Source organism: Oryx dammah, unplaced genomic scaffold (genome assembly GCF_014754425.2).
Source record: "Oryx dammah isolate SB20612 unplaced genomic scaffold, SCBI_Odam_1.1 HiC_scaffold_29, whole genome shotgun sequence".
Taxonomy (NCBI): domain Eukaryota; kingdom Metazoa; phylum Chordata; class Mammalia; order Artiodactyla; family Bovidae; genus Oryx; species Oryx dammah.
The window spans coordinates 84,363,665-84,388,641 of record NW_024070213.1 but is presented as its reverse complement, the minus strand read 5'-3'; the positions used below and the strand labels follow the sequence as shown (position 1 = coordinate 84,388,641).

At 42.2% G+C, this 24,977-nt stretch overlaps 1 protein-coding gene across 13 annotated transcripts in view; it reads right to left on the bottom strand.

The window, feature by feature from the left end:
- The window catches only part of LOC120857930 (PC-esterase domain-containing protein 1B-like), a 201,189-nt gene that overhangs the window by 25,683 nt on the left and 150,529 nt on the right, over nucleotides 1-24,977 (bottom strand). For 8 of the 13 annotated variants that reach the window (XM_040233830.1, XM_040233831.1, XM_040233828.1 and 5 more), the window contains one exon: nucleotides 12,935-14,569. The exons of 2 other annotated variants lie outside the window; for them this stretch is intronic. In XM_040233830.1, coding sequence (XP_040089764.1) covers nucleotides 13,202-14,518 — 1,317 coding nt within the window. In that variant the 5' untranslated portion in view covers nucleotides 14,519-14,569 and the 3' untranslated portion in view covers nucleotides 12,935-13,201. Of the gene's footprint in view, nucleotides 1-12,934; nucleotides 15,204-22,919; nucleotides 22,931-23,595; nucleotides 24,021-24,977 lie in introns of those variants that run through there. 3 more of the 13 variants (XM_040233835.1, XM_040233836.1, XR_005719780.1) reach the window with 3 other exon arrangements.

The window sequence follows — 24,977 nt, the reverse complement described above, 5'->3', positions numbered from 1 at the left end:
TTCTCTACCAGATTTTAAGTTCTTTGATGACAAGGCTAGGTGTTCGACTCATCTCTAAATCTTCTATAATGTTTAGCCCAATACTTTGTGTCCTGTGAACTTTACATGTAATCACAGTCCTGGTACTAGTGGTAAAGAATCCACCTGGCAATGCAGGAGATGGAAGATACCCAGGCTCAGTCCCTGGGTCGGGAAGGTCCCCTGGAGAAGGAAATGGCAACCCACTCCAGCATTCTTGCCTGGGAAAGCCCATGGACAGAGGAGCCAGTCCATGGGTCACGAAGAGTCGGAATACATGCGGCTGAGCACACCCATACACACACGTGTGTGCTTTTAGTAGCTCAGTCATGTTCGAGTCTTTGTGACCCCATGGACTGTAGCCCACCAGGCTCCTCAGACCGTGGGATTTCCCAGGCAAGACTACTGGAGTGCGCTGTCAGTACCTGTGCATATATGCTCCTATGTATGTATGTATGTATGTATGTATGTAAATACATGTATGTGTGTATATATGTATGTACATACAGCTAAACGACATTATAGAACATCATATAGGACAGTATGCCCTCATAAGAGGAAAAGGAAAAAGAAAACTACGGTTTTTCACTAGCTGCCACACAAACGGCAAGCATCCCAGACACATCTAGTTTGTAGGAATAGCCTAAACCCTTGTCCCTTCACAGAACGGTTATTGAAGAATGGATGAGTTACTCGAAGTTAATCCCCCGATGGAGGAGACGCGGGGTTAAAAATGGAGAGCTGTGCCTGAGAGACCCCGTGTTCCGGAATAGGATCTGAACAAACAGAGGAAGGGGAGGTCCATGAGCAGGAGTAAGGTCTTGGGCCAATATCATACTTTAAAAATTTTATTTGGGATTTAGCTACCCATCAGAAAAAATAATGCAAAATGCTGTTTCCCCCCCCCCACACACAGATGTTGATCAATATTTTTCTAGAAAGAATCTAAGAATGAAACTAAAAAAGCCACAACATCAAATAGCTGATGATACACTTGGCTTTTACATCTGTGAGACAGGGCCATTCTTTGAAAAATAATGAATGTTGGTTTAAAGAGGTAGCTTTGTGGCACTCTAAATTCCAGTTCTGTGAAAACAGAAAATTGTTGTTCTTCATATTTTGCCTACTAAAGCAATTAGTTTAGCGATTTGTTTCTAGCTTTTGTCCTTCTAAAATAAACATTAGGCCCAAGAATACACAGCTTTCCAAAGATTATTCTAATTCTGGTATATTTTTAGTTCTTTTCCTCTTATAGTCAGGAAATGATAGATCACAAATGCATTTTTAATTGTTTTCTATTCTTATATGTCAGACATTATGCTGTTTATAGATATTCTGCCAATTTAAGCAAGCTAACAATTGCCCCCCGTGTTCATAGCAGCATTTTTTCAATTGCCAAGATATAGAAGCAACCTAAGAGTTCAGCAACAGACGGAAGGATAGAGAATATGTGGTATATAAACAAAATGGAATACTATTCAGCCACAAAACAGAACCAATTTTTCCCGTTTGCAGCAACTTGGGAGGGCATTATGCTAAGTGAAATAAATCAGACAGAAAAAGAAAAATACTAAATGATATCACTTATATGTGGAATCTAAAAAACACAATCGACTAGTGAATATAACAAAAAAGCAGACTCAGAGATACAGAGAAGAAACTAGTGGTTACCAGTGGGGAGAGGGTTATAAGAGAGGCTAATAGAATGTATTGTATAATATGGGGGGTATGGCCAATATTTCATAACTGTAAATGGAGTGTAACCTTGAAAAACTGAACAAAAAAAATTTTTTTAATTAAAAAGAAATGAACAATTCTGTGAAGTGGGTATTATTACCCTTATTTTAAAGTTTAGGTAGCTGAGCCATAAAGAGTTTAGTTTCTGATACAAACTCCAATCACCAGTAAAGGCCAGGAGATTCCACTTAACTCAAGGTGTCTACATCGTCAAGCCCATGCTTTTCACCCCAGTACCATCCAGAACCTCCCTGTGGGCTACTTACCAGGCAGAGGAAGAGGCTACATCCTTTTTGTGCTCAGATGTCAGTGTCTAACTTAGATATTAATGGAATTCCAGAGCAGAACTTTCCAAAATTTTTGACAACAATCCATAAAAAGAATTAACTTTTAACATCTAATCATAGAACACACACATTTTGAAACAATATCATTACTACTGTATAATGTGCTTTGATATATTTTATTCTGCTCCCAAGTTTTAATAAGTTTGATCAGGTACCACTATATTGTTATCATATTTCACTAATAGGCTATTACCTTTATTTTAAAATATGTACCACTAGTACACAGATAGTTTATCTTACACAATTAATTGCCTTTTTTTAAAAAAACATATGTTTATTTTTGGCTGTGCTGGGTCTTTGCTGCTGTGCACAGGCTTTCTCTAGTTGCAGAGTGGGGGCTGCTGTTTGGTTATACCGCACAGCTTCTCACTGCAGTAGCTTCTCTTGTTGAGAAGCACAGGCTCTAGACCCATGGGCTTCTGTAGTTGCAGCAGTCAGGCTCAGTAGTTGTGGCTCATGCCTTAGTTGCCTGGTGACGCATGGGATTGTCCTGGACCAGGGATGGAACCCATGTCCCCTGCATTGCAAGGTTGATTCTTAACCACTAGACTACCAGGGAAGTCCCACAATTACCTTTCCGAAGAGAGATTTATCATCTTAGGCAAGTTATTTAATTTCTGAGTCTTGTGTTTCCTCTCCTGCAAAATGAGAAGATTGGACCAGATTTGTGACTCTTAATCCTGACTGCACATCAGAAATGTTTAAGAGCTTTTATATACACTTTTTCCAGGTTTTGCCCCCAGAATCTCTCATTTAATTGTTTTGGGGGTGGGGGCCTGTGTACTGGTTTTTGCTGTTATCTTATTTTTGTTTTTTAACTCCCCAGGTTACACTAGCCACCAATCTTAGGAACTACTGAATTAGATGATTGCTAAATTTTCTTCCAGCCAAAAATTTTAGACTATTTTGACTGGTGAATGGGCGGGCCCACACCAGCAGTTCTGTGTACATCAGGGTGGGGTCACACACTTTGTGCATTTTTAACAAATACCTTAGTGATTCTGATGCAAGCCATCTCAGAAACACTGCTCTGAGTCATTGTCTAACCAACTGTTTATTGTTTCCTCAGTTTAGCACTTAACCGGGCCAGTGGCTGATGCTCTGAAGTGTTTGCTAAGTGGCTGCCTCACCAAGCTGCCTGGCCACTCCACTGCCCTCTGCCAGCGCCAGGGCTTCATGCTCATTTTCCTCTGTTCTTTGATCCCTTTTCTAACTTAGCTCAAGTAAGATCACATTCTCCTCTTTCTCCTATTCCAACCGTACTTATGTCTTTCAATCTTAAAAATACAGGAAATAAATTCAATGTTTTGTATTACCCTATAATGATACTGAGCAGGGTTCTGGGGGGCTCTTGGGTACAAAGTCGTTCTGTGCACCTCATTTATTTGATTACAGGAAACAGCCTTCATTCAGCCTCCTTGAACTTCCCTGAGTTTCAATGAACAGTTTCAAGCAGTTGTTAATTAGGGAAGGGAGGAGTTGCAAGACCAGGGAGAAACAAACTGTCAAGGGCAGCCTTACGGCAAGGTCCTCTTTCACCACAGAGGTGACACAACAAAGCTATCTTTGAGCTAGTTTGCAGATACTGAAACCCCCTCCAGGTGGCAGAAGTTAATGATGAATGACGGTAAGCTGCCCATAATCATGTAGACCCCAGACCAGTTGGACCTGAAGTTTGATGAAGCTGACTCCTTCTTCAGTTCAGTTCGATTCAGTCACTTAGTCGTGTCTGACTCTTTGCGACCCCATGGGCTGCAGCACACCAGGCTTCCCTGTGCATCACCAACTCCTGGAGCTTGCTCAAACTCATGTCTATCCAGTCGGTGATGCCATCCAACCATCTCATCCTCTGTCATCCCCTTCTCCTCCTGCCTTCAATCTTTCCCAGCATCAGGGCTTTTTTCTAATGAGTCAGTACTTCGCATCAGGTGGCCACAGTGTTGGCGCTTACCTCATCACGAACTCATCAGAAGAATGTTCACGGTCTGATCACACCCTCTTTGAACAATTACTATAAAACTTCTATCTTCATGTTGGGACCCATGGTTTTGAGAGCACTAGCCCACTGTGACCCTCTTTTCCTGCAAAGCAATAAAGCTATACTTTCTGCTTCACCCAAAATCTGCCTCTTATTTGGTACCGGTGTCCAGGGAAGCTGAGCTTTGGGCCTCAGTTGGGGAAAGGAAGCTGAAAAAAAAAAAAATATATGTATGCATAACTGAAACACTTTGCTGTATACCTGAAACTAGCACAGCATTTTAAATCAACAATACGTCAATTAAAAAAAAACACTCAAACTAGGTTACTCATACCCTGAAGGTGATTATACAGTGGTAGCTAAAATAGTAGGATGAACTTGGACAGATCTTTATCTAACATATATTTTTATAGTGTTAACTCTGTGTCAGTCACAGCTGTAAGACTTTATAAATATTAACTTTGTTGATGTACATACATAATCCTCCTATGAGGTAGGTGCTACCATCCTCCTATATTACAAATTAGGACCCTAATCCCACTCCATTTTTGAAGCACTGATACTTATTTTGAAGAGTATTATTTTTTATTTTAAATTATACAGACTTGAACATAGTATTTCAGTTAATATTTTATTTTTTAATTTTTATTGAAGTTCAGTTGATTTACAATGTTGTGTTAGTTTCAGATGTACAGCAAAGTGATTCAGTTATATACATAACTGAATATATATATATATATATAGTTGTTGTTCAGTCACTAAGTGGTGTCTGACTCTTTGTGATCCCATGGACTGCAGCACACCAGGCTCCTCTGTCCTCCACTATCTCCTGGAGTTGGCTCATATTCATATCCATTGAGTTGGTAATGCTATCTAACCATCTTATCCTCTGCTGCCCCTTTCTCCTTTTCCCTGCAATCCTTCCCAGCATTAGAGTCTTTTCCAATGAGTGAGCTATTTGCATCAGGTGGCCAAAGTATTGGAGCTTCAGCTTCAACAACAGTTCTTTCAAAGAATGTTCAGGGTTGATTTCTCTTAGGATTGACTGGTTTGCTCTCCTTGCAGTCCAAGGCACTTTTGAGAGTCTTTTCCAGATTTTGATCAATTCTTCTGAGCAATATAATGATATCAACATATATTAATCCTGAGAATACACACACACATATATCTTCTTTTTCAGATTCTTTTCTGTTATAGGTTATCACAAGATACTGAATGTAGTTCCCTGTAATACACAGTAGGTCCTTGCTGAATTTTATGTTAACTGCAGCAGGTGTATCTCTTAATCCCAGCTCTAAGTCTGTGAATCTGTTAATTCCAACCATAGCTGTAAGTTTGTTTCCTATGTCTGTAAGCCCATTTCTGTTTTGTAAATAAATTTATTTATACCATTTTAAAATTTTCATTAATTAATAGTCTAATATGAGATATGAAATAAATTTAATTTGGGGGGTAGCCTGCTACAAGGAGATCTCCTATAGACAAAGATTTAGCCTCTTCCACTATTAAAGGTTTTTAAGTGGAAACATGAAAATATAGTATTAAGGAATTACTTAATAAAGCATTCTTAATTCACCCAATAGTAATTTCCTTGAATAACTTTACAGAATATGACTTTTTAATCTAAATGTTTATCTCTAGTCATGAAAATTTAACATATTGTCCAACAAACATTTTTATTAACAAATAGGTATTTGTCAATAAACTAATAGTATATCATTTGCTAAGTTACATAAACAAGTAAACACCCTCACTCTGATGTGTAGTCATTTATTTATCGGTTAATTAAGTAAGATACAATACCAAAATGAAGATGATTTCACATGCAAAGGAGTTATTGTCCATTTATTAACTAATGCATTGGATAGGTTGTATAGTCTTATAAGCTAATCCCCAAACTTTGTCTCCCTTCCATCTGCAAAACCAGAACCATTTGTCTAGTGTTTGCAGTTTCATCTCCACCTGGTCTATATTCTTGGTGTTGTTCTACCCTAAGCTCATTTTCCAGAGTTGATAGTGGGGCTTTTATTGGGTTGTTTCAAATACCTGGCTTCCATCTAGAGTCACATTTCAGATGATCAGTGTTACAGCTTTTCCTGTGTCTGACTCCTTGTTAACAGAGCTCTAGATGATTGATGCAAGGTGGGGTGGGCAAAGGGGTCTGAGAAGAAAGTCCAGTTGTATCCATTATCATATCTTATGGAGACCAGGCTTTCTGTAGGAAATGTATCTCAGAGTAAGCAGCACCCGTGGATGGAGAAAATCTCTTCTTTACAAAAGAATGCTGAACTAAGAAATGTGTAAAGCAATGGTAAGATCCGAAAGTCACTATTTTTCTACCCCTAATTAAATCTCCTTTTCATGTAAGAATCATCCATGTGTGCTAATGCTATTTAGTAAAAGATTGATGAGGAACTGGAATACTGACTTTGTACCAATTCATTACCCACAAGACACTTGTTGGTTGCAAGTAGGAAAATATAACAATTCTTTGGCCACACCTCACAGCATGTATGATCTCAGTTCCCTAACCAAGCCCCCTGCATTGGAAGCACAAAGTCTTATAACCACAAGACTGCCAGGGAAGTCCCTGAAAAACAGAACTTTAAAATGAAGGCATCTGACTGTCACATTTTACTTGGTGCTCAATCTCAGCATAGAACCCTGGGAACCATCTTATACGTCCACTGCACCTGTACAGTTTGAAGTTCATTGCCTTGCCTGTGAACTATTCTACCAAAAATATTTGTGTCTAAATAAAGCCTTTGGATCTAACATTTACTTTATAGAAAACACAGGAGATAAAGTAAAAGTTAAATGATGTCATGAAGAAATCACTAGACTAGCTCAGTGGAAAATTCTACAGGACAAATGTTTTCAATGAGTCAATGCCATGAAAAAAAAACAAAAGGAGGGAGTGTTTGGGTTTCTTCTAGATTAAAAGAAATTCAGAGACATAACTAAAGCAATGTTTGATTCTTAGTGGGTCCCAATCTGAATAGCTATCTCAGTTCAGCGGCTGTAACCAAATTTAGGAGTTCCACCTTGCTTGCAGGGCATGTGTTCCAAGACCCCCAGTGGATATCTGAAATTTTGGATAGTCCTGAACCCTATATATGCTATGTTTTTCTCTATACATACCTACAACAAAGTTTAAAAATTGTAAATTTGCAAATTAGGCACAGTCAGATAATATCCAAATCGCTAGCATTATTCCTTTTGTACTTTGGGCCACTGTTAAGTAAAATAAGAGACACTTGAACATAAGTACTGCAACAGAGTGACAGCTGATCTGATAATCCAGACTGCTACTGAATGACCAATGGGCCGGATACGCTGGACCAATGGATGACTCACATCCTGGGTGGAGTAGAGCCAGGGGAGTGGGGGTTGGATGAGAAACTTCATCATGATAATCAGAGGGGCACACGATTTAAAACTTGATTTAAATCTTTAAAGACCTGCAGTACCAGGTCTTAGCTGCAGCACATGAGATCTTAGCAATGTTTCAGGCGGCATGTGGGATCTAGTTACCTGACCAGAAATCAAACCCGGGTCCTCTGCATTGGGAGGATGGAGTCTTAGCCACTGGACCACCAGAGAAGTCTCCCAAACATGTTTTTTAAAGATATGAAAATGGTCTGTGGTTAAATAAATCTTGGAAATCTATATTAAATACATTTAACCAAGTTTATTTCATACAGAACTACTCAGAGCCTCTAATACATTAAAAGCCATTTCACATGGGGTAACTACAGAATGAATTCTTTTGTAAGGATCCGTGCCTATAGAATTCATGGGGAGCAGAGACGATGGCTCAAAGGGACATGTTTTAGAACATATTTCTTTAAAGATTTATCAGTAAAGACTAGTGAAAAATTATATCTGTAAATTAAAAATGGAGTGCTAACGGCTTTCCTTAAAAGTTGTGACATTGAGAATATTGTTTCTAGTTTATAGCAACACACTACGGGAGTAGAAAAACAAGGGTAAATTCTTTCTCTGATATGATCTAAGGTTTCAAAACAACTCACCTTGAAGATCTGTGAACTGAAGTTTCCACAAATGGAGCTGCTGCTACGTATATCTCCGGAATCTAATATGAAAATTGCCTCAAGCTGTCAGGCAATGCAGGCGGTGGGAGGTGGGGAGGTGGATAGGGAGTGGGGTGGGTGGGCCGGTGGGCAGAAACAAGAGCTCTGTGGCTGACCAGGAACAACCAGGCTGATCCTGATCCTACAGGAGGATGTAAGGGTCCATTTGTTTTCAAATGCTGGGCCTTGCTTTGCTTATACTTATGGGAAAATAGTTACAGCTTTCAAGTTTTAGCTTTTGGTATAATGTATTACTTGGCTGAAACTCAACATTCAGAAAACTAAGATCATGGCATCTGGACCCATCATCTGGACCCATCACTTCATGGCAAATAGATGGGCAAACAGTGATTTTATTTTTTGGGGCTCCAAAATCACTGCAGATGGTGATTGCAGCCATGAAATTAAAAGACACTTACTCCTTGGAAGGCAAGTTATGACCAACCTAGACAGCTTATTAAAAAAGAGACATTACTTTGCCAACAAAGGTCCATCTCGTCAAAGCTATGGTTTCTCCATAGTCGTATATGGATGTGAGTTGGACTATAAAAAAAGCTGAGCGCTGAAAAATTGATGCTTTTAAACTGTGGTGTTGGCGAAGACTCTTGAGAGTCCCTTGGACTGCAAGGAGATCCAACCAGTCCATCCTAGAGGAAATCACTCCTGAATATTCATTGGAAGTACTGAAGCTGAAACTCCAATATTTTGGCCACCTGATGTGAAGAGCTGACTCACTCGAAAAGACCATGATGCTAGGAAAGATTGAAGGTGAGAGGAGAAGGGGAGGACAGAGGATGAGATGGTTGGATGACATCACCAACTCAGTGGACATGAGTTTGGGTAAATTCCAGGATTTGGTGATGGACAGGGAAGCCTGGCATGCTGCAGTTCATGGGGCCACAAAGAGTCAGACACGACTGAGTGACTGAACTGAATTACTTGAGAAACCTATATGCAGGTCAGGAAGCAACAGTTAGAACTGGACATGGAACAACAGACTGGTTCCAAATAGGAAAAGCAGTACGTCAAGGCTGTATATTGTCACCCTGCTTATTTAACTTCTATGCAGAGTACATCATGAGAAACACTGGGCTGGGTGAAGCACAAGCTGGAATCAAGATTATTGGGAGAAATATCAATAACCTCAGATATGCAGATGACACCACCCTTATGGCAGAAAGTGAAGGGGAACTCAAAAGCCTCTTGTGAAAGTGAAAGAGGAGACTGAAAAAGTTGGCTTAAAGCTCAACAATCAGAAAACGAAGATCTTGGCATCCGGTCCCATCACTTCATGGGATATAGATGGGGAAACAGTGGAAACAGTGTCAGACTTTATTTTGGGGGGCTCCAAAATCACTGCAGACAGTGATTGCAGCCATGAAATTAAAAGACGCTTACTCCCTGGAAGGAAAGTTATGACCAACCTAGATACCATATTCAAAAGCAGAGAATTTACTTTGCCAACAAAGGTCCATCTAGTCAAGGCCATAGTTTTTCCAGTGGTCATGTATGGATGTGAGAGTTTGACTGTGAAGAAGGCTGAGTGTTGAAGAATTGATGCTTTTAAACTGTGGTGTTGGAGAAGACTCTTGAGAGTCCCTTGGACTGCAAGGAGATCCAACCAGTCCATTCTAAAGGAGATCAGTCCTGGATGTTCTTTGGAAGGAACGATGCTAAAGCTGACACTCCAGTACTTTGGCTACCTCATGCAAAGAGTTGACTCATTTGAAAAGACCCTGATGCTGGGAGGGGTTGGGGGCAGGAGGAGAAGGGGATGACAGAGGATAAGATGGCTGGATGGCATCACCGACTCAATGGACATGAGTCTGAGTGAACTCTGGGAGTTGGTGATGGACAGGGAGGCCTGGCATGCTGCGATCATGGGGTCGCAAAAAGTCGGACATGACTGAGCGAATGAACTGAACTGAACTGATACATACTGAACTGAACTGATAGAAGATTGTGAGAAATATGCTGCATGGATCTTAATTTCATCATTAAAGTTCCTTTTTTTCCCCCCAGAGAACTTGAGACAAGAGTCAAATATAAAAAGCTGTCATTTCTTGAGACTAAAGATTTGGCCAAATGCACCCTAAATTCTAAATCTTAACAATAGAGCAATAATTTCTCTCATAAATGTTGAATAATTTTGGCTCTTTTCACCAGACAATAGCTTGATTGCATTGCATTGCATTTCTTGACTTAAGGAGTAAGAGGACAATAGCAAAAAAAAAAAAAATAGGCAAAGAAGAAAGCTCTAGGCTGGAAGAGAAGGCTAGGGTATGTATGAAATTAATTGCAAGCATCCACTGAAGGCGCCCTCAGGCTCTAACTGCCAGTGGGGGAGGGGAAGTCCCAGGGATGTTAGCTTTCCAGATGACTTAGGTAAAGTTATGGGAGAGTTCCATAGAGAAATAATCAAATACAGCCTCAATTCTGATTTAATCACATTATTACTTAAGGATACAATGTGAAGTCATTGTATTCTTGAACATTTACCTAAACATGCTTGAACACCTTGTCAGGTACCACACTAGTAGCCATTGGGAATTCAACAGGTGAACAAGACTCCTGCAGAAGCTAACAAACAAGCAGCCACTGATGCCCCTGAGTGGGGAGCAAAACAAAGGAAGTAGAGTGTGTTACGATGGTCCCAATAGCACTTTTAGATTAAATGGTCATGGAAGACCTCTTAGGAGATGACTTGGAAGGTACAGGCGGAAGAATGAAGAGTTAAGATATCCAAAGAACTAGGGGGTAGAGGATGTAGAACATTCCAGGCAAGTGCAAAGACCCAAGTTACAGAAGAGCTTGACATGCTATATAAACAGAAAGAAGTCCTGTGTGGTTGACAGTGTAAAGAACAATGAGAGTTCTAGAAGATGATGCTTCAGGGACAAACAGAAGCCTGATCATGTAGGCCAGCACAAGACATGGTAAGGACTTTACTCTGGGATAATGGATTTGGACTTTTGAGCTCCAGAACAGGGAGGGAATAAATATGTGTTGTTTTAAGCCATCATCTTTGTCATATTTGTTACAGCAGCCATAGGAAATACAGGTGGGAAGAAAATTGAGTTTACCTGTACTCTAAGAGAAACAGGACTGTTAAGTGATTGATGTCATTTAATTCATAACATAGCGGATTCATCACTGAGTCAGTGTCTGATGCTCAGCATTGTATCTCTAAGAACTCATTCTCCTTGATTCCTCAGGCACGATTAGATTAAGGAGGGTGAAAACATATTAACTCACAAAAGAGATATAAACCACACCACCAACCCATTGGCTTATTCATGGAAGTAGAAATACTAAATGCATCAGCTTACTCAGATCAGCAGCTAAGTGCTGCTTGACTTTGCCTGGGAGTCGTAAAACCAGAATGACGGCAGTGAGCTCATTTTATTGCCTAAAGTTACCAAAGCTCATAGCCTGATGCACTCGTCTCTACAGGATGAGAACACTTACACTGGTCAGACGAATCCACTCTCTCCTGACTATGTTGGTACATTCTGACAAATTCTGGCTTGTAGGCAGTACCTTTGTAAAGTCCTCAAAGTCCTTCTGAGTCCACCACAAGGATAATGTCAATTTACATCATCTTCTCAGGTAGTCTCACCAGGAAAAAACATACTTCATCTTTCACTCACTGATTCTTTCAAGAAACAGTATTCCGATCTTACTAAATGCCAGATAGTGCACTAGGATTTCAGACACAAAGTAAGCTAAAAGCCCTATTTTCCAGAAATCTTACAGTATTTCAGTGGATTAAGAGTTTCTATATATTTCTTCTGTAAATAGCAGGTCTCACTCATGTCTTAAGATTTCATGAACTCCATTTTTGCAGAGTAATGTTTCCTTACCCTCACTGTCAAATTTAGGGAGGATCCCACTGAGGATCTATAAAGCAGTCAAGGCAATTCAATGAAAAATCCTATAATCTGGACAATTTTAGTTATGTCCTATTTTGATCATTTTATCTAAGTATTAATATTTCACTATCTAGAGTGAAAATTTCAATCTCAGTAATTTTTACACTCTTACAAAACAGAAAAGAGATGGTCGTGGCCACCTGTGCAATTTGCAAGAAACGGATTTGTGCACTGCATGGTGCCTTGCAGCTCCTAGTTTTACCCTATGATACACTGCCATTGAGAGCAACTTAAGTTTTCTCAAGTCCCAAAGTAAAGACTATTAAAGAAATCGTAAAGTCACAACCATGCCATCCACTCTGGTTTACATACAAAAATTACCTGCACATCTAGCCAAGAAACCTCTGGTTATGGAACTATAGAGTGTTTTTTTTTTTTTAATCATCTCTTCCATAGGAAGACCATGTTTAGTTAACTTCCCTTCTTGGTTTGTTGCAGTATAAATCAAGTTTGAAAGTTAATATAAACTGGAAACTAGTATAAACTACAAAGGACTAGTAGAGAAGTGATTTTTCTGGGTGACAAGAAGTCAATCAGCTCCTGGCCTCAGTTTCCTTGTTTGTAAATGTTAAATTTTATGTCTTTAGTTTTCTCAGTTCTAAGATTCCATGATTTTTTGAGACTCTCTGGTAAATAGCACCACAAAAAGTTAAAGTTATTTCATTTATTTATAAGGAATCAGATCCATTTTATGGAAACCCTTTGGTGAAGTTCCATTTCGAGTGGTTTTGAGGCCATAACCATACAACAGATATTGTCCCTGCTTTTAGGAAGTGTTCAACAGAAAGGAGAGGCATCATTAAATACAGACTCAGGAAATCCACAATGACGTTTACGAAACAACTTTTTAATTTCAACTGTATATTTACAAAAAGAGAATAAGCAGCGGGAAGGCAGGAATGACGCCTGGCTACCTCCCACCTGAGGGTGCAGAAAGAGGCCACGGACAACATATATGCGTCAGACTGATCTTCCCTGCCATTATTGATAACAGCAATGGACAAAAGGCTTCAGTGAAGGAGGTCAGTCTATTTGGGAAGAGGCAGCCGATCTGTTCAGTCCATGTGGGTGAGGAGGAAGGAGGCCCGAGTCAGTCTATTGAGGCCTTGGCTCTTTATAGGCTGAGGCCCTTCTCTTGGAAGTTTTAGGCCGCCTTCTCCAGGGCATGTAGGGATCAGGGGGATGATACCTGGGAAAACCCCTATGGACGACAGGGACCCGTTGCTGATAACAGGGTGGAGGGAAGCGGGGCATAGGCCGCTGGGGACAGTACTGAAAGTCACCTTGGACGGCAAATGCTGTTTGGGTAGATGGGGGTACATCTGAATGGAAATAGTTTAAGGAGAATTGATCCGATTGGAAAGGATGGTCTGAAGAAAAACAGGTTTCCTGGGGACAGAATGGGAATGGGGGCATCACCTGGTGTAAGGGGATGGGATGACGCTGTGGGGACAAGAGCGGAAACAGGGGTGGGCGGGGAGATGGCGTGGGGAGCAGGGGTTGGCGCCCCGGGAGAGGCAAAGGTCTGGGCAGAGAGCAGGCCGGCTGGTCTCCGCAGACCAGGGGCTGCCTCTCAAGCCTCCGGCCAGGTCTTCCTCTCCCAGGGCCATCCGTGATCCACTTGTCCACTGGGTCCCGCTGGGGCAGCTCTACCCCCCAAGCGTCGGCCACGTGGGCCAGCAGGAGCTGGGAGAGGTGGCGGTGTGCGCACTGGTTCCAGTGCACTCCGTCCGTCTGCAGGTACTTCCCTGTGTGGCGGCGGAAGTGGAAGTGCAAGTCCAGCACATCGAAGCCGTGCTTTTGGGCCTCGGCAGAGCTGTAGAAATTGGCTTCGATGACATTGATTTTCACGGAGGAGGCGGCGAACTGGACCTCGGGCGGCACGAAGCGGCTGGTGATTTTGTCGCCCACGGGCATGGCCGTGTTCCACACCAGGAGGCACGAATCGGACAGCACCTGGCGGAAGCGCCCAAACAGTCTCTCCAGGTTCCGCCGGTAACTAGGCCAGAAGTCCTCCCCGTACCTGGTGATGTCCCAGAGGCACGAGTTCATGATGACCAGGTCCGGGTGGTGCTCGCCGGACTGCAGCTCCTCCAGGACGTCCTCCAGGTAGTCGGAGTACACGCGCGTCAGGAAGTAGAAGCGCACGAGGTGCTGGCCGGAGCAGAACTGGCGCACCTCGCGGTAGTGGGTGCCGTTGTGCATGTGGCCCTGCTGGCCCCCATGCACCAGCTCATCCTGCTCGAAAGTGTGCTCGCCCTTGGCCTTGAGCTGCCTGACTGTGAGCAGGCAGTCCTTCTGCAGCAGGAGTACCAGATCCTTGTACACAGCCCTCTGGACCGAGTCCCCCAGGACAACCACGAACTTGTTGTGGAGCAGCTGCCGCACTTCGGAGGCCAGCAGGTGGACCATGACGCCCGCTCCGCCTAGCTCTTTTCTTTCACTCAGCGGGTCTGCGGAAGGCTAGGATAGAAGGAGAGAGCGCATGGGAGGGTCCCACCTCGCGCAGAACAGGACGCAGGAAGGTAGGGTGAGGTGGGCCCGCCCGGGGACTGGGCTGGAACTCTGGCCTGGGGCATCTGAAGGGCGGGGCTCCACTACCCTTAGCCCGCAGAGAGGGGAGCCTGGAGCCAGAAGCCCTGGTGGGCCCAAAGGAAGTTTCTGCCTGAGACTTGACTTTGAATACCCAGGAAACCCAGGTTCCATGTCCAGGAAGGGCCCCGCCCTCCCCAGCTGGAGGTGCAACTGCGGAAGACACCCCATCACCTGGAGGCAACTCGGATGCCTGACAAGTGGAGAATGGTTAGGCAAACTTTGCAGAGGTTAAATAATGAGGATTATGATTAAGCAAGAACACGGAGTGTCCTATACTGTTAGCTGAGGAAGTTACATACCATATATGTGGCCATATCACTGAAATGGTGTAAAATAGATATGCATACTAAGTTGCTTCCCACCAGGCTCCTCTGCCCATGGGATTCCCCAGTCAAGAATACTGGAGTAGGTTGCCATTTCCTTCTCCAATAGATATGCATAGATAATACTGAAAGAAAATACACAAAACCAGCTTTAAATAGGATAGTGGGATCATGGGTGACTTACTTCCCCCATCCTCTTTTTTGTAAATATACTTTACATAGTCTTAAAATCAATTTTAATAATAATGTTTCTTATCAATGGAACTTGTAAAAAATAGAAATAATTCACAAGTGCTTCAGCTGCAATATTCTTTGTTTTTCATTTGAAGGAAATTGACTTTGGCATAAGAAATATATTGAGCTAAAGACCAATGAGAATCAATAGGAGAGTTCTCTGTCCTCCCCTCATGTATCTAAAAGCAAGATATAAATTTTCTGAGGAAGGTGACCATTCCCCCACCAAGGAGAGAAGCGTCAAGAAAGAAGACAAGGAACTGTCAATACAAAGATGAGTCTGCATAAACAAACCTTACTAAAATAGCCCTTATTTTCCATTAGGGACCCCTTATATCCCCTTCTCCACACTTTATTATCCTTGAAACACGATTCCCTTCGTTCTCTGTTAAAATGGTAATATAAGCCCAAGTCTAACTAGTTCTTTGAGTTCCATTCCTTTTCTGCGAACTGTTGTGCACACAGATATTAATTTAAAAACTGTATGCTGCTGGGAGCCAGCACGGGAGATCCCACCCATGACAAGGTCATATGGAAAATACAGAGCCTTTAGAGGAGTTAAAAGTTATTAGAATAGTACTGGTGGAGGGTTTCATTGTTGAACCAGTGCTTGCTGCTAAGTTTTCATATTTTTCATTGTGTGCCTGGGAGTGCATTAATTAATATAGTAGATATATAGAAATATAAGTAGTAGCCTTGGTATTAACATTAAACCTTGAGTTAATAAATTCTTTCTTTTTTATAGCACCTTTGCCCTATAGGAATGCAACTTTATCTAGTGCTTTCGGAGAATGGTGCCAGACTTTAGAAAAATCACCTTTAGAAAAAATAAGCTTTCTGGTTGACTAACCTTGATCAGAAAAAAAGGGTCATAAAATGTGAACAGGCCTCCAGGCCAGAAGATGATGTAAATCACCTAAGACCTTTGTATATAGAAAGGTATGCAGAAAAAAAGCCTGGTCTCGATAAGGGTCAGGACTGCTGACCCTGCATGACTCTGCATCTTCCATTATTCTCTATGTACATACAGCTCAAGGTATAAAAGCTCCTTTTGAAAATAAAGTTGCAGGCCTTGTGAAGCTTGGTGTCCTCTCCTCTACTTTCTTAGCTGCAACATTCATTCTTTCTCTCCCTGCCTCCACCCGCCTCCCCCAACGCGGACGCCGTTCATCCTGAGGGTGCCCCTGGACCCTGCTGAGGCTGGACCCCGGCAGTATGCCTTTTCTGTTTATCTACAGTAATTTTATTCACAGGGCCCCAGACACTAACTTTAAGAGTATAGAGAAAAAGTTTTTTCTTCCCCAGAACACTGAATAAGGTGTTAAAAGTTGTGAAACTTGTCTTCAGAACTTCAGATTGAGTTTATTTCAAGCTGCCATTTACCGTCATATCTACTAATGAATAAGAGCTGGAAACACACTAAAATACTACTAAGTCTCACGTTGGGAGGAACATGGCATGCCCTTCACACACTTACAAAGAAGCTGTTAAAATCTGCTGTGAGTTGATATTTGTAGGCATTAGTAAAAATTTTAATAGGTGTGGTGGATAGCTATTAATAAATTACACATTTGGTTTTTAAAAGCTATACTATTTGTGGTTTTAAATGAGTATAAGCCCAAAAGTAAAAACTTGAAGATGGGTAGAGTACAAAAGTGTTCCCCTAAAAGAACAGTTAGAAATATTGGCTTATTTGAATCTTCATTCAAAAACATTTGCTATCAAATAAAAAACTTAAAACCAGGATTTTGCTCATTGTGGTACAACAAAATTAAACATAATCAAACTCCAAACCCCATTGGGGCTCAGGCATATTCTCTAGTTTATATTCACTTATTCATCCAACTCACTAAGCACTGACTAAATGCTCCACATGGGGCTTCCCTAGTGGCTGAGGTAAAGAATCCGCCCACCAAGCAAGATCTGTCCCTGGGTAGGGAAGGTCCCCCGGAGAAGGAAATGGCAACCCACTCTAGTATTCTTGCCTGAGAAATCCCTTGAACAGAGGAACCTGGCAGGCTCCAGTTCTGCTGCTGCTGCTGCTGCTGCGTCGCTTCAGTCGTGTCCGACTCTGTGCGACCCCACAGACAATGAGCAGCCCACCAGGCTCCCCCGTCCCTGGGATTCTCCAGGCAAGAACACTGGAGTGGGTTGCCATTTCCTTCTCCAATGCATGAAAGTGAAAAGTGAAAGTGAAGTCGCTCAGTCGTGTCCGACTCTTCACAACCCCATGGACTGCAGCCTACCAGGCTCCTCCATCCATGGGATTTTCCAGGCAAGAGTACTGGAGTGGGGTGCCATTACCTTCTCCAGCTCCAGTCCACGGGGTTGCAAACAGCTGGACACAACTTAGCAACTAAACAACAATAACAAATGCTCCACATGGGGTATATAAAGATGCGTAAAACCTGGTCTTGCCTTTCAGGAGCAGACCAGATATATTCATTGATAACTGTAATACAAAGTTGAGAATGCTACAGTGTTAGCTTAGTCATGTCAGACTCTTGCAACCCCATGGACTGTAGCCTGCCAGGCTCCTCTCTCTAGGCAAGAATACTGGAGTTGGTTGCCCTTTCCTTCTCTAGGGGACCTTCCTGACCCAGGGATCAAACCCAGGTCTCCTGCATTAGCAGGCAGATTCTTTACCATATGAGCCACCAGGGAAGCCCATAGACAAATAAACAAAGGATGTGAAACTGGTTTGTAAACAGAGCTGGGCTGCTGGGGTGATAAGGAAACATGTCTGTGCACAAGTGTGCCAGGGTGCCTGTTCATGTCCAGGTCAGGATGTGAGTCTGGAGGTCTGCCAAAGCAGAGTGAGATGCAGGGAGAATGGAGCACTTAAGGTGGAACCTTTCTATCTGTATCTGTCTTTGACTAGCTGTGTGATCTTGGGCTAGTCCTTGCCCGCTCTGGTGCCAGGGTCCTCTCCTGTACAATGACAGTCCTGGGTTCTAGGCCAGGCAGGGCTGGTCCTTTGTGCTCCCTGGGATTCGAGTGTGCAGTGAGAAAGAGAGTCGAGAGAAGAAATCATCAGAGAAGGGTTGGAGTAGAAAGGAAATGTGGAAGATGGGGTGTGACACAGCATCTGGAAGAGCAGACTCAAGGCCCAGATGGGAGGTGGCCAGAGGCTCTGGGTCAGCTACCTTCAAGTGCCATGAAAACAGAATGAGCAGGTACAGTGGACGTTCAGGGATCTTTGCAAACAGGACTCCTCTACCCCAGACCCAAGTCTCCAAAGTGTAAAGTTAAATCTTTTCCCAGTGTTTTCAGGGTTCCCATGCTTGCTCCTTGGAAGAAAAGCTATGACAAACCTAGACAGCATATTGAAAAGCAGAGACATCACTTTGCCAACAAAGGTCCATATAGTCAAAGCTATAGTTTTTCCAGTAGTTGTGTACAGATGTGAGAGTTGGACTATAAAGAAGGCTGAGCACTGAAAAATTGATGCTGCTTTCGAATTGCGGTGTTGGAGGAGGCTCTTGAGAGTCCCTTGGACAGCAAGAAGATCAAACTGGTCAATCCTAAAGGAAATCAACACTGAATATTCATTGGAACGACTGATGCTGAAACTGAAGCTCCAATACTTTGGCCACCTGATGAGAAGAGCCAACTCATTGGAAAAGATGCTGATGGTGGCGAAGATTGAGGGCAGAAAGAGAAGGGGGTGACAGAGGATGAGATGGCTGGATGGCATCACCGACTCAATGAACATGAGTTTGAACAAACTCCGGGAGATGGTGAAGCTGGGCGTGCTGCAGTCCATAGGGTTTGCAAAGAGCTAGACATGACTGAGTGACAACCAGTCTATGTGCTACCCCAGTTCTATGTGCCCTCTCTGGGTTGGACTCTGGTCATACTCTGTCCCAGTCCCCTATGGTAGGGGACAACATTCCTCTCCATTAGAATTCCCTCCTCTAGGGTGGCAGATGTGACAACCGACTGTGGTCTCCTTCAGCGGTACTGTGTTTACATGGCCCAATACATTCCTTTTCTGCCTGTGAAGTGCCCTGGACTTGAACTCATGGATGTGAGTCAAATTTGCTGCTTAAAAGTTGTGGAGAATGGAGACACTTAAGTATATCTGTGAAGAACAATGCTCTTCATCTGTAATTTTCCTCATCTGTAAAATGGGACTTTTAGCACCCACTTTAGAGATGTGATCTGAAGAAGTGGTTAGAACAATGTCCTGATAAATAGGGTGGATATGAGTTACTATTTATAAAACAAGTTCAAGAACACTCGGATAATCATCTGTAAAGGAGGGTTACACTATTTGTGCTGTAAAGATCAAATGACAAGAAGCAAGTGAGATTTTGAATAAAACAAAACTAATGTTATTTGAACAGATTCCAATGCCAAATGCTTTGCAAATGTTACCCGATTTGTGAGATAAGAAGGATCTCCATGTGATGGAAGTGAAGTGAGGTGAAAGTCACTCTGTTTAGTCGCTGAGTTGTGTCCAACTCTTTTTGACCCCCTGGACTGTAGCCTGCCAAGTTTCTCTGTCCATGGAATTCTCCAGACCAGATATGGAATGGGTAGCCGATCCCTTCTCCAGGGGATCTTCCCAACCCAGGAATTGAACCCACGTTTCCTGCATTGTGGGCAGATTGTTTATCATCTGAGCCACCAGAGAAGCCCACCAGGGAAGACTTGAAGCTACTGATGGCAAACTGTCCCTGTGAGATAGCCCTTAAAGCAGAACCCCCTGCAGTCTGAATCCAAAAGCTCAGGCTCAGGTCAGGGAGATATTTGAGGGCGAGATGGGAGAAGAGTGTTTCAGTGTGCCTTTAAGCATAGACAGGAAACCCTTTGGGCTTCCCAGGTGACTCAGTGGTGAAATATCCGCCTGCCAATGCAGGGGACTTAGGTTCAATTCCTGGGTCAGGAAGATCCCATGAAGAAGGGAACGGCAACCGACTCTAGTATTCCTGCCTGGGAAATCCCATGGACAGAGGAACCTGGCGGACTACAAGCCATGGGGTCACAAAGAGTCGGACACAACTCAGCGCCTAAACAGCAGCGGCAGCAACAGGTAATCGTTTACTCCCCCTGCTCAGGGGAGATGATCCATGTGACCTTAGGGGGCTGGGGAGCTGCAAGTGAGAATATAGGTGTTGGGTTGATCAAAAAGTTCCTTCGGGTTTTCCAAAGCTGTTGTGGACAACCTTGAAGGAACCTTTTGTCCAATTCAATAGATAGAGATGTGATCTCAAGCAAGAGACCCGAAAAAATTAAAGACCTGGGTTTTAGAATAACCAAAACAAATTTCTACGGACTTCAGAGCCTCACAGTATTTGAGAAATTCTGGCTGCCTTGTATGCTGACCAGTGAACCTAACCCACCCAGATACTGTTACAAGGGCTTAGAGCCAAAATCAAGCAAAAATGTCCAGCTAAGAATTTCTTGTTGTTCTTCTGCAATGTAACATGCAGATTGGCCTGTAGAAAAGAAGGGAGGAGGAAGTGACTGGGAAGAAACATTCCAGTTAGAAGCTGAAACTGAAAGGAAATTCATGAAATTCTTGATAAACTTCCTGTCACAACTGTAACAGGATTAACAAATCAGGCCTCCTCAGTCAGGACCGTGGGAAAAAATCATTTAAACTAAGATGTCAAGGATGAAAAACAAAACCTAACAAAAGCAAAGTAATTTTTTCGGGGGTGGGGTGAATGAAGAATAATTTGGAGAGCTGAATCTTCTCTGGTCTAAAAAAAAAAGTTGGCAAGTTTCATTTTCAAAGCTCCTTTGATTTATAAAAATGAAACAAAAAAGAGATTTGAAAACTATCAGTTCAGTGATTTTTTTTTTGCCCTAAGGGTTTTTCTTTGCTTCAAACTTGCAAAAACTTAACAGTTATTTATAGATTAATTGACTCATTCATTAAGGAGTTTATAATGCTAGGTGCAAGGAGTAGATATAAAAAGGCAGTCTCTTTCAAAAGGATGGGTAAGAAAGTAGACACATAAAAATATCAGTTAGAACTGATGATGTAAATGAAATATGAAAGCTGGTATGAAGACTCAAGGAGGAGGGAAGAGGAGATAAATGGATGATCAGTGCAATCTGTGAGTCCAACCTCAAATTAAAATCGATTTTTAAAAGAGTTTTATGATGATTCCTCAAATTTTAATTGTAAGCAGTTCCGTGGTTTTCTGTTTTCAAAGTAAAATTTGGGCTTTGGCTAATGCTCTCACAGAAATATACATTATTAATGGCTACTATTGATGCGACAATAAATTATTTTGAGGCATCTTGCTTAGATTTCTGTTCGGGGATAATTAATTTTTAATGGCTTCATAAACCATCATTTATAAATCATTGACTATGGCTTTATAACTATCACAAACCAAACACACAGCATTTGGTTTTTTATTAATCAGTGTGTTGTAGAAATTAGGTTAGTCTTTTTTCTTTTCTTATTGATTTTTGGTAACAGGAAGAATGGCAAAGATACATAGGCCAGTTACTCCAGAGACCCTACGAAAAAGTCTTAAATCACAGAGGTAATCGCTAACAATTAGGATGCTGTTTTGATTAGTTGTGGACGTACTTTACCTAGTTCAGAAGTTTCTTGCACATGACTAACCATCTTAATGCGACATTGTACTAGGCATATTAAATAGATCATTTTCTCCTAACTGCATTTTTGGTGATCAAATCTATGTTTGAACTATCCAAGATTCCCTTAAATGCTAATAGAACAGACAGTGCAAATAAGAAAATTATTTTTCGTGAGCTCACCTGTACAGCATACCAATTTTTGATACTTGTTTAGTTTTCTAAGTGGAATTTAATCATGTCAAAAATTAAATTGGTATCCTGTCAAGTTTTCAAAGGAAAGAGAAAAGCAAAAGATCCAAACTTCTCTTCTGAGGACGGGATTTCTCAAGAGGCTGACCTTTTTTGATTTGGGGCAAGTTACTCGTCTATAAACATGGAAATGGAAATCATGCAGTCCTATTATTTTAAAAAGTGGTTTTAGGTGAAATTTTTAAAGATATATGAAAGTACTGTGAAATACTACGATAAATAAAGCAACAGAAAGTTGTTTTTCAAATAGTAACCATTGGAAGGACTGATTTTAATGCTGCACCCCCACCAACCTCATGTCCAATATAGGCCTTAGCTCTGCAGTTCATTAATTCAGAAAAAATATAGAAAACACTATATCTTGGTCTGTGAAGCTGTCATTCTGTAAGTTTTTGGCTCCAACAACCCTCATGGTTCCTATGCCGCATCCCAACACATATGTCATGATCCGTATTTGTCACTGGGCTATTCAGTTAGTTATATGCCACAACTAAAATATCAGAAACTTATGGTATAAATGGAAAATTGAATTTAGACTAATGATCTTCAAACTGGGCTCCACGTAACCATTAAATTCTCCTTGTGGAGGCATGAATCTGTGTGGACACATTCAAATTTGCATCCATACCATCTTTACTGGGCCACAAGCTTAATTTGTGATTTTTTTTTTTTTGGTAATAAAATATCAACAGAAGAATTGGACACATTTGAAGAGTTTGAACATTGCCAAGTTTAAAAATCCTTAAGGCAGCATATTTTTCGCATAGTAGTAGTCTAATATAAAAAATTTCCTATGGACTATACAAAGAAATGCAGGAAACATCCTTTATGAATGAAATCCTCACTATAGGTTCATAGTACCTGATAGGCAGGTAACGTCTATAAAAACAAGGAATAAACTATGGAGACTTTACTCAAAGAGCCCCACTAAACAAACAAAACCCACAAGAACTGTGTTTCACGAAAGACTAGTGTAAAGTGAAAAAAAAATCAGAGCAAAAAAATCAAAGCAATTCAAATAAACAAAATTTGATTTCAATCATGTACAGCCATTGACAAACTTCCACATTCTGGTCTCGAACCATTACTTAAACCACATTTGCTAATTCGCTACCTATTAGTCCTTTAACAGGAATGAAAGATACTAAAAGGCAGTGACCCCGCTTTCACTTCCAGCAGATGACAAAGTCAAAAGTGGACTCTGGCCTTGAACAGCTCTGTGTTCTGGGATGGCTTCCCCCACCCCCACCCCCACCCCCGCGCCACAATTTTTTCTATTGTTAAACAGGGGTAATAGCCCCCCACTTCACTCAATAATAGTGAAGACGAAAGATCCACGTCAGCGTCCATCAAGGGCTTAGGACAATACCAGTCTTTTGCATTAGGCACCTTTAAACCTTTAGCCCAACTCCTCCCCTGGGGAGCACACTAAACCTGCTAAGGGCAGCTTGGCTCCGGCTCCCTCCCTCACACTTCAAACCTACAGCTCCTCTCCTCCCTCCAGCAGGGGCCAAGGGGTACCTCCTCAGGTGTGAAGGCGATCCCTCAACTCAGCGGCCGGTCTCCTACATCCCCGGGCACTTTGCTCCAGGAGGTCCCTCAGAGAGGGGAGAATTATGCATTCCACATTTTCTTCACTCTCCCTGGGCTGGCTCCTTTCTTTAAACCTTAAACATGTTCTAGTTTCTTGCTTTAAAAAAGGAAACTTCTTTGACTCCACCTCCAGGACAGTCCTATCTTTTGTTTCCACTTCAAGGCCACTTTTTACAAAGCTGTTTGAACTGGCTGTGTCTGGGTCCTCACCTCCCACTCACTCCTCCGTTTTCTTGAAATTTGGCTTCCAGCTCCACCAAAGCGAAGAAACGTTTGTCAGCAAATCCCCAACGATTTCCTTGTTCCTTTCAGCGGCTGCTTCTTGGGCCTTATCACATCTATAGCATTCCTAGTTCCCCCTCTGTAACCCTGCCCGAGAGTCGGACACCGTGGCCGCCCGTCTCACCTCGCCCAGTATCCTTTGTGAGTTTCTCTTTCTCTGACGATCCCCACATGTCGGTCTTTCTCAAGGCCCACTCACTGCCTCCCTGCTTCTTTTCTTCAGCATTCTTTCCCTGGGTAAATTCATCCACGCTCTCAGCGTCCACCCGTAAGGTGAACAGAAAGCCCTCTTTGTCCCCCCAGTCCTGGTTTACCTCTGTTTTTCCAGACTAATTGTTGATCGCCACCCTTCCCCTAAAAGTCCTAGTTAGGATGGAAACAAATGATATAGTCCCCATAGCACTTACTATTTCTATGCAGATGACTCTGAATTGGGGCCTTAAAGCACAGAGGCTGAGAAGGTGGGCCCTCGAGTCAGTCCCCTGGGTTTAAACTCTGCTCCACTGCTTTATTAGCCTCTGAGACCCTGGGGCGATAATGTAATCTCTCTGCACTTAAGAAATTTACCTACAAAACAGGAATACCACAACTGACTTCTTTTAGAATCAGGGTTAAATGAACACATGTGAAGGCTTTTGCATAAGGTCTACCACATTTTTAAGTGAATAAATTTAGCTATCTCAAACTTGTCTCCTGAGTTCCCGAGGTTCTAGTGCATAGAATAAGGTGAGTTCAGGTGAGGGGGGGTTGGGGCAGGGGAGGAGCAAGAGGTGACTTAGTCTGTGTGGGCCTTTTATCACTTGTAAATTCTCTGGATACCACTATTCTCCCATCAAACTGTGGCTGAATTCCTCACAGAAGACTCCTGTGACCTCTGAACAATCCTTCCAAAGGTAAATATCGATCATCTCTGGGAATGATGGTGGTCTATTTTTCTGTGCACTTTCAGAGAACTGCTATATAATTTATGCTTAATATTGGCTGGGGATAACTTGGTGGAAATAAACTCTGCTTCTAAAATGCTTGGG